Below are 10,094 nucleotides of genomic sequence, written 5' to 3'. Positions count from 1 at the left end.
AACATAGCAGTTGTGCATTTAATTCATGATACATACATGTGTCATTTTTAATGTATTTGAGAACAAAATAATAAATAGGGCGAAAAAATTGCATAATGTCATTGACTCACAAATGCTATCATCATGTTATCATCAAAACAATTGGGGCTATAAAACTGGCCTACCTTTAAGTAAAGTGAGACCAACTTGTTGCGTGTGAAATAATAAACCTTAATCAAACTGGCCTGTGTGATAGTATCAGTACAGACTGAATTTCCCTCCAAATAATCTCCAACAATCTCAGACAGACCCAAGAGGCACAATTTTCTGGTAGAGGATTCTCACCAACCTGATTAAACTGCACAGTCACCACCTCAAAAATAAAATCCAGCTCCATTTCTTCAATCCTGATCCATTCTCACTGCATGAGAAGAAAAACAAAAACAAACATAGTGAGAAACATTCTGTTAATTAGAATCCAATTATAGCACTGCACTGCATATAGAACATATAGCACATATGTCAGTTTTATTCTGTTGCTAAAGCTAAAGTCAGAAGGCCAATCTGCTTGTCCATGTTTCTGTGATAAGCATGCAATGCATGTGTGCATTGGTGTGTTCAGCAATAAAATACAAATGTTTTATATGGTTTGGATTCCATTACAGAACACTTTGCTCCTTTACTATGTAAATGCAGAGCAAAAAATGTATCAGCTTCCCTTGATGTCTCGTATCAGTGATCAAAGGCCACTGCTTTGAACTTCAGCCAGGAGGTGTCCTATCTTACAACAGCGCTTTCCTTGTCTTTTTTCTTTCCCAAGTTCGTTACCTAGATATTGTGGCCACTGCAAAAAAGGGTCAAAGTCTGCAGAGACAGCATGCAGCGTTCATGCAAAACGTATTCATAACACTGAACATATGGTTACTGCAAAGCTGTGAAGTAGGTAACACAAGTGTGTGATACCTAAAAATCCCCTTTCCTGAAGAAACGTACTGAATATAGAGGAATTTGCATACTGCAAAGGGTCTCAAGGTGGGAGTTAACTTTGGGATCTCTTGGAATCAAGGTAAGGTTTTTGATTAAATTGTTTCCATTTTTATGATTTAATTGTGACCCCTGACCACAAAACCAATTATAAGGGTCAGTTTTTTTAATTAAAATGTATGCATCATCCTGAAAGTAGCTTTCCATTGATGTATGGTTTGTTAGGATAGGACAACATTTGGCCGAGATACAACTATCTCTTCATAATGCATATTACTAATCAAAAATTAAGTTTTGATGTATGTGACCCTGGACCACCAAACCAGTCTTAAGTTGCTGGGGTATATTTGTAGCAATAGCCAAAAATACATGGTATGGGTCAAAATTATTGATTTTTCTTTTATGCCAAAAATCATTAAGAAATTAAGTAAAGATCATGTTCCATGAAGATTTTTTGTAAAATTCCTACTATAAATATATCAAAATGTAATTTTTGATTAGTAATATGCATTGTTAAGAACTTAATTTGGAAAACTTTAAAGATGATTTTCTCAGTATTTTGATTTTTTTGCACCCTCAGATTCCAGATTTTCAAATATTGCCAAAATTGCCAAATATTGTCCTATCCTAACAAACCATATATCAATAAAAAGCTTATTTATTGAGCTTTCATATTATGTATACATCTCAGTTTCGTAAAATTTAACCTTTTGACTGGTTTAGTGGGCCAGGGTCACATATTTATGGAAGGAAATGTACAAAATATCTTCATGGAACATCATCTTTACTTAATATCCTATAGATATTTGCCATAATTGACAAATGTGAAGTGTATAATACAATGTATTTTTGGCTGTTGCTACAAATATACTCGTGCTACTTAATGTACGACTGGTTTTGTGGTCCAGAGTCACAATTGTATTTTTTTAATTGACACGTAATGTTAAAACAAGTTTTGGAAACTATTGGGAAATATATTTTTAAAAAATTAAATAAATAAATAAAACAGAAAATAAAGTAAATAAAGTAGGATATTGAAAAAAATAATGCAACGCAAATATACACATATTTAACAGACAAGCACGTCCTTATACATCATAAACCTCGATAAGCCAGCTGCATGATTAAATTATCGATTGTCTCTAGTATATAATTGGACACGAGTCATGATTAAAAATGCACGGTGTGATGGATCAGTTCATGCAAACATCCATAATTATGCGTGAAGGTCAGGTGTGTGCGTCGGTCATGCCAGCGTTTTTAACTTATGTCAGGAGGCGGTGAGTTATCAAAATATTTTGCTTTTCATAAGTGTCATTGAAAAATAGTAGTAAAAACACTTAACGGCGTACTTCATTCATAAAAATCCTTTACATAAGCTAACCAACACAATGCCCATGTTAACCAAAGCAAATTAAGGATATTTTGGAGTGTAATAAACCACTTGCACCTTACGCTTGCTCCTCAGGAAGAACTAGTTAGTGGCGTCTGACTAACAGTTAGTTCACACATTCTGAACTAAACCTCTTAAAACTTAGACACGGCTAAACACATTCACTGTGATACAGACATGATGACAAAGTACTGTTACTTCGCTTAAAAGCGATCAAACTCACGATTTTCGTCGAGGAAATGTTGAGAAACTCTCCAAACCTTGTTTTTTTTTTTGGCGCTTGGGACAGTAACCAGACATCACACCTTAGCAACATGCTAAAAGCCTCTCAGAAAACCTTAGCAACGCCCTAGCGCTGTGGCGTCAGCTTGTTTAGTTTTGCAAACTGCGTTTTGACAGAGAACAAAACAGACCATAAGAAAAGTTGATTTATTGTAGCTTTTAATTTATGCCACGCATATTTTGTTCATTATAAATCATAAATTAAATTTTAATGATTTGACAGGTGTAGTCAAGCAGTTGAAATTTGCTGTATAATATTTAGCTTTAAAGGAACGGTTCACCCAAAAATGATAATTACCCCATTTACTCATGCTTAAGCCATCCTGGGTAAGTTATAACTTCTTTCAGACAAATACAATCTGAGAGTTATATTAAAAAAAAAAAAAAAACATCCTGGCTCTTTCAAGCTTTATAAGGGTAGTGAATGGGTGTTGATATTTTGAAGTCCAATATAGTTAATCGATCCATCATAAAAGTACTATACATGGCTCCGGGGTGTTAATAATATTTTAATATAATATTTTTTTTATTTAGTACTGACCTGAATAAAACATTTCAAATTAAAGATGTTTACAATTAGTCCACAAGAGTAAATGATAGTTGAATTTATAAAAATGACGCCGTTCAAACGTTTACATGCACTTGATTCTTAATGCTGTGTTGTTACCTGAATAATCCACAGCTGTGTTTTTTTGTTTAGTGATAGTTGTTCATGAGTCCCTTGTTTGTCCTGAACAGTTAAAATCCTTCAGGTCCCACAAATTCTTTGGTTTTTCAGCATTTTTGTGTATTTGAACCCTTTCCAACAATGACTGTGTGATTTCAAGGTCCATCTTTTCACACTGAGGACAACTGAGGGACTCATATGCAACTATTACAGAAGGTTCAAACACTCACTGATGCTTAAAAACGTTGCGTTAAGAGCCGGAGGGTGAAAACTTTTGAACAGAATGGAATTGTGTACATTTTTCTTATTTTGCCTAAATATCATATTTCTTTTCATTTAGTACTGCCCTTCAGAAGTTGCAGAAGATACTTGCATGTTTCCCAGAAGACAAAATAAGTCCCTCAGTTGTCCTCAGTGTGAAAAGATGGATCTCAAAATCATATAGTCATTGTTGGAAAGGGTTCAAAACACCAAAATGCTAAAAAACCCAAGAGTTTGTGGGACCTAAAGGATTTTTCTGAAGAACAGTGGGCAGTTTAACTGTTTAGGACAAACAAGGGACTCTTAAACAACTATCACTAAACAAAAACAACAAAACAAAAACCCAGCTGTGGATCATTCAGGTAACAACATAGTATGTATATACCTTGTATGTAAACTTTTGACCTCAACTGTGTTAATTTAATACAATTCAACGAATATCATCAATGCTGACTGGCTGCGTCCAAAATTGCTTTTTTTTTTTGAGTACATACTCATTCTGAAGGAATAATTACTTCTTGACTGCTACAAAAGTGTGTTATGTAGTATGAACGTGTGTAGTATTCATTCATATTTCATATACTTTATCTTCATTAACTCCAATTGCGTCTCTTCTTCACATATACTTAGAAATTCACTGTCAGCTAATGCAATGGCAGTCTCTGTTGTCACCTGACCTTTATCCTCCACTAAAAGCCTCACTGTCAATGGTAGGGCACCATGGAGACTGTTTTCTTGCTAAATGGTGACTGGAGGTCGTCCCTAGAGCCCTTGAGTGATGGTGGCTCATATGAAGTCATTACAGGCAGCATCCATCTTGGGCTGTGTGCTCAATGGTGTTCCCTCCTTAATCAGTTTCCTCCTTGTCGAAAGCTCCTGTGGACACTGACAGGATCCCATTTAGGTTTAACCATGCCAGAATGAATCTACACATTTCAAAGGCCACCCACAACGGTGGTCCATGATATTGATAGGATTCGCAGTGTAATTCTGTTGGGGTCTTTGTTACGATAGCATCAGTCCAGTGTGTAACGGTGTGAATGTAGCTGTAGGAGGGATATTACACAGATCAAGCTTCTACATGTGTCAGCCTGACTCATTATGAAAATAAATCGAGCGGTGAGATGGTTTCATGTCTGAAGTGAATGGTGCACTGTGTCTTTTTTTGGTTTGAAATTGGAGAGGAAAGATAGGATAGGCAAACACCAGGTAGATCCAGGTAGGTTTTATAATTCATCGTCAACGTTTTTGGAAATTAGATGCGTCAGAACCTTCCACACAAAGGTGTTTGATGCAACAAACCGTTGACCTTCTCCAAACCAGGTATAAGCAAACTTTCAGGCACATTTCCATGATGTAATCAGAGCTCTTCAAAGCATTCTTTGTTCTCCGACCTTTATTTGTAAATCCTGCTTTGCTTTGTCTGCGGATTGTTTTTGCCCTTTCCCAAGTTCTCGGCATTGTTATAAATGGATTTTTGTAACTTTTCTTAACCATCTTTGGCTGTAATCCCTTCATAATGAGGGCAACAATGCAGCTGAAGGTTGCAAAAACCTCCAAGTTTAGTCATAGTAATGAAGGGGGCGTGGTCAGTTGGTGGGTGTAGCAAGGGGGAGTGGCAATGCATCTTAAAGGAACAGTTCACCCAAAAATGTTCTTAAAATGTACTCACCTTGAGGCCATCCATGATGTAGATGAGTTTATTTCTAAATGGGAATAGATTTGGATAAATTTAGCATTGCATAGGATCCTATGATTTTCGCGAAGCAAAATTTTTATTATCCAATCATAAAAATGGAATATACTTCATAACGCAGAATGTCACGTAAATTGCTGAATTTTGGATGCATAAATCAAAAGTAGGTCAGTACGCTTAAGTCAAAACACTGTATAGACTAGTGTCAGTGAATACTATACTGCAACAATACTATTTAAATGTGAATCCTGCATGTTCTGTGTGTCTTTGTGTGAAAGAATGGTGCAGACGTGTGGTTTTTAAACCATAAACGATCACTAGAACTACTCTGAGAGTCATTTAATGAGCATTTTACTGAAAAACTATGTCATATCATATACAAACAGAAACCTGAAGGTTTCACAGCAACTCGTCAAAATAAAAGTTTAACTAAGAAATGTTGACAGAAATGTTACTTAATGTAATTATAGTACTAATAAGATCAGTGAATCGTGATTAATCGAATCCAAAGTATTTTTTTTTTGTTTATATAATGTATGTGTGTACTGTGTATATTTATTATGTATGTATAAAGACACACAGTATATATTTTGAAAATATTTACATGTGTATATATTAATATACTTTATTATATATTTAATATATAAACATATTTTTTTTAAATCTATACATGCGTGTGTGTGTTTATATATGCATAATAAATATACACCTTATGCACACACATTATGTACACAAACTTTTATTTTGGATGCGATTAATCGATTATTCATTTGACAGCACTAAATAAAATTGTTAAAATCATTACTTTCGAGATATTTACTAGAATTCATTTTTCAGACAAATGAAAATACACAACACAGTATATCTGGAAAAAAAATATATACATTTTTCTAAAAAATAAAATAATTAGATGCTTTAAATTATTAATATTTAATAAAATCATTAAAATGGAATTTAGAAAAGTATTAAAAAGCAGAATTTGGGAAAAGTGTGTACTGTGCATATTTATTATGTCTATAGATAAAGACACACGCAAAAAGTAAATATTCACATGTGTATATATTTTCATTACTATAATTATTATTATATACAAACTATATATATATATTATATATAAACATGCCATATTCTTCTTAAATATTGATATGCGTGTGTGTGTGTGTGTGTGTGTGTGTGTGTGTATAAAATAAATATATATATATATATATATATATATATATATATATATATATATTATATTATATTATATTAAAATTACACAAAAAAAAATTCAAATTTACTAATTTTTTGGGGGGTTTTATAGGGCCCTAATTACTTCACTTGCTCACCAATGGATCCTCTGCAGTGAATGGGTGCCATCAGATTTAGACTTCAAACGGCTAATAAAAAAATCACAATAATCCCCGCAATCCACACCACTCCAGTCCATCACTTAACATCTTGTAGCGTGAAAAGCATCATATTTGTATGAACACCTTGGCAAGTTACCAGGTGTTTTGAGTGATTTTAAGCATGTTGTTAGCTGGTTGCAAAGGTGTTCTGCTTGTTTAATATCATAAATGTGGTCTCAAACCAACGCATCGCATCTTACAAACTCTGTTTAAGTTTAAACTATCAGAGATTGTGTTAGAATATCAGTTCGAAAAACTTATCTTAATCGTTTTATCTTTTGAAGATAAAATTCTGCCGTTGTAACAAAATAAAAACACTATAGAAAGTGTAACCTGTAGTGCATCTGATTTGATTCTTCACGCGTGTGTCAATACGTGTGTGTGCTTCATGGAAATGACTTCCTTATACCTCACACTTTGAGTCACCATTGGGAATCTCCACCTGATAACCGGAACATCGCTCACTCACATAAATTTCCCTGTTATCATAGTGGAAGATGTCAGCATTCGGCCCCCACACAGTTCCAGCCTGTTTGACTCAGTTTTATAAGTCCGGCTTTCATTCAGACTCTCAATACCAGCCACAGGACTGGCCTTGGAAGTCCACCTAATCTCTCTGATCCACAGGTGGCAGGAGAGATCGGCCAGCCCTATCTGGAAAACTTCTGTCTGGATTGCTTTCACACCCCCTTCTTTCTCTCTCTCTCTCTCTCGCTCTCTCTCCATTGCTTTTCTCTCTCTCCTGGTTTCCAGAGAGGTGGTAATCCCCCATCTGAAAAGGAGATCCAAGCTGAAGTAAAGACGTTTTGGGTTGGCATGCTACAGAAAGGGACCCGTCACATTGCTCCTCACAGCTCTCGGCCGCAACAGGGCATCTGAACAAGGGGGCCAGAAAGGAGGAGAGAAGGAGACTTTAGGGACAAGAACTGAACAGTTAGGGCGTTTTGTGTCCCACAGGAGTGCAGAGGACTGATTTCGGCTGCTCTCTGAGTTATTGGAGCTCACTGAAACTTGTGTTTCTTCTGTAGGTTGGCACCATGAGTGCTGAAAAGGTGAAAGACGACTACGACTACTCGGACTGGTACGAAAATGCAGTGCCGACCAAAGCTCCTGTCGAGTAAGTACTCTTAATTTGTGTTTTATGAATGTTTATGTATCTTTGTAAGTGGAAATAAATATTTAAAAATCACCTTGATTTGTAATATATTTTGCATCTTAATAATTTAACGTATAATGTAAAAAAAAAAAAAAAAAAAAAAAATATATATATATATATATATATATATATATATATATATATATACACACACACACACACACAGTATATAGTTAAATGTAACATTTTGTTTTTATAATTGACGTTTTATAGTTTATATATTAAAATGTTACAGCTTACAATCTTACATAAACATTTTTTTTATTTAACATATATTTATTTTTTATATCTATTTTATGTTTAAAATGTGTATTTTTTTTTATATTTTAAAAAACAAAACATAGAAATATATACATTTAACATTTAAAAGATGTAAAAAATATTGTAAAATTTCAATCTAAACTTTGTTGTGATTCATTGTAAGTGGGGAAAAAAAGAATAAAAAAATCACTTGACACATGACTAATAATAAATAACAAATATTAGAAAAAATATAAATGTTTATATATATTTTAAATACGTTAATTTATAAATGGCTATATATGTATGTGTGTGGAATAAAATTAAATAAATATATATTTTTGTTAAATATATATTTAAAATGTTCTAAAGAATTCAATTCAATTAAACATTCGATTAAAACTTTGTTGGGATTCATTGTAAGTAAAAAAAAATGAATAAAGTTACACATTTATAATAGATTATACTTCTATAACTTGACAAACAATAAATAACATTAAAAATGGCGTGTGTGTATTTAAAATGTCTATTAATATGTGATATTTATATTAATAAAAAATAAAAATGTTTGTAACAAATAAATATAAATAACAAAAATGTATTAAAAAATATAAATGTGTGTGTGTGTGTTTAAAATGTGTGTATAACGAAAAATTAAAATGTATATATTTAACAAAAAATAAATAAAAATATTTGTAAAAATTCAATCAAAATTTGTTGGGATTCATTGTAAGTGGAAAAAAAATAACACGTTTATACAATTAAACAATAAATAACATAAAAAAAATAGCAGAAGTGTGTGTTTAAAATGTGTCTTAATGTTTATTTATATTAATTTAAAAAATAAATAAATAAAATATATTTAACAAAAAATATATAAATACAAAAATATTTTTAAAATTCAATAAACTTTGTTGGGATTCATTGTAAGTGGGAAACATGAATTAAAAAAATACACATTTATACAATTAATAAATAACATTCTTATGTGTATTAATATTTATTATTTATATTAATTTAAAAAAAAGCTAAAAATAAAAAATATATATTTAACAAAAATATATAAATACAAAGATATTTGTAAAAATTCAATCAACTTTGTTGGGATTTATTGTAAGCTTGCAATCTTGTATAATAACACACATACAAAATTACAAATATTTAACATATTTATTACACATTTTAAATATATATGTATATATGTAATTGTGTATTTATATTATTGCAGTTTACAGTTCATTTAAATAAATATCAAGAAATACATCAGAAATAGATGCATTTATGGGTTCTCTGGGTTCAGATATTAACTTGTGTGGTTTCAGCTAGATAATCTAGTTAAGGTCATCAGATATTCATTAGATATTATCTTTATTGCTGCTCATCTTATAGTCCGTTGCCATCCCATATTGCACTACCCAGAACATTTATACGGTTCTTATACGGTAAGTCTACAGGTGTGCAAACACATCTGATTATATTTCTGCTGAACATGATATGCACATCCATCACTGCGATTCATGCCGAGATTTTCTGACTTTGATCTCGTCTTTGATTCTTTTCACATATGCAAGAGACTTTTCGGCTGGATTTTAGGTAACAAGACACCAAACTGTGAATCTAAGGTTTCACCTCATCCAAGACTTTCTCAAACCAAACACAATCAGGATCTTTTCATTCATCTCTGAGTTTCTTTTATCGTGGACTTTAGTTGTCGTAAGTCCGTCCCAGCATTTCAGTTTGCTCAGTAGCATGAGCGAGGTCGTGTGCTGGTGTTTCACGTCAGTCACATTACTTTCAACAATGGGTTTAAATGAATAATCTGCACTTGAAAAGGTTCAGTAGAAGTGCTCTTGTTAGTAATGCTCGATTGCTTGGGAACGGAGGGGAGGAAGGGAGCGTGTGCAGGCTATGTAATCGGCCTGAATCTCACAAGCTTATCATAAATACTCTGTGTTTGTGAAATTTTCAGAGTTATCCCACCATGTGACCCCACAGCTGATGAAGGCCTCTTCCACATATGCATTGCTGCAATATCTGTGAGTTCC

The 10,094-nt window shown here is 32.9% G+C and overlaps 1 protein-coding gene across 2 annotated transcripts in view; it reads left to right on the top strand.

Moving 5' to 3' along the window:
• The first annotated feature begins 888 nt into the window (after positions 1-888).
• Positions 889-10,094, top strand: part of stra6 (signaling receptor and transporter of retinol STRA6) — a 38,999-nt gene continuing 29,793 nt past the window's right edge. The window contains exons 1-4 of one of the 2 annotated variants that reach the window (XM_073831814.1): positions 892-1,045; positions 7,407-7,586; positions 7,682-7,770; positions 10,019-10,085. In XM_073831814.1, the coding sequence (XP_073687915.1) occupies positions 7,691-7,770; positions 10,019-10,085 (147 nt within the window). In that variant the 5' untranslated portion in view covers positions 892-1,045; positions 7,407-7,586; positions 7,682-7,690. Of the gene's footprint in view, positions 1,046-7,406; positions 7,587-7,681; positions 7,771-10,018; positions 10,086-10,094 lie in introns of both variants that reach the window. The other variant, XM_073831815.1, reaches the window with a different exon arrangement.

Source organism: Garra rufa, chromosome 25 (genome assembly GCF_049309525.1).
Source record: "Garra rufa chromosome 25, GarRuf1.0, whole genome shotgun sequence".
Classification (NCBI taxonomy): domain Eukaryota; kingdom Metazoa; phylum Chordata; class Actinopteri; order Cypriniformes; family Cyprinidae; genus Garra; species Garra rufa.
Note: the sequence above shows the minus strand (reverse complement) of the source record. Positions and strands in the feature narration are given on the sequence as shown.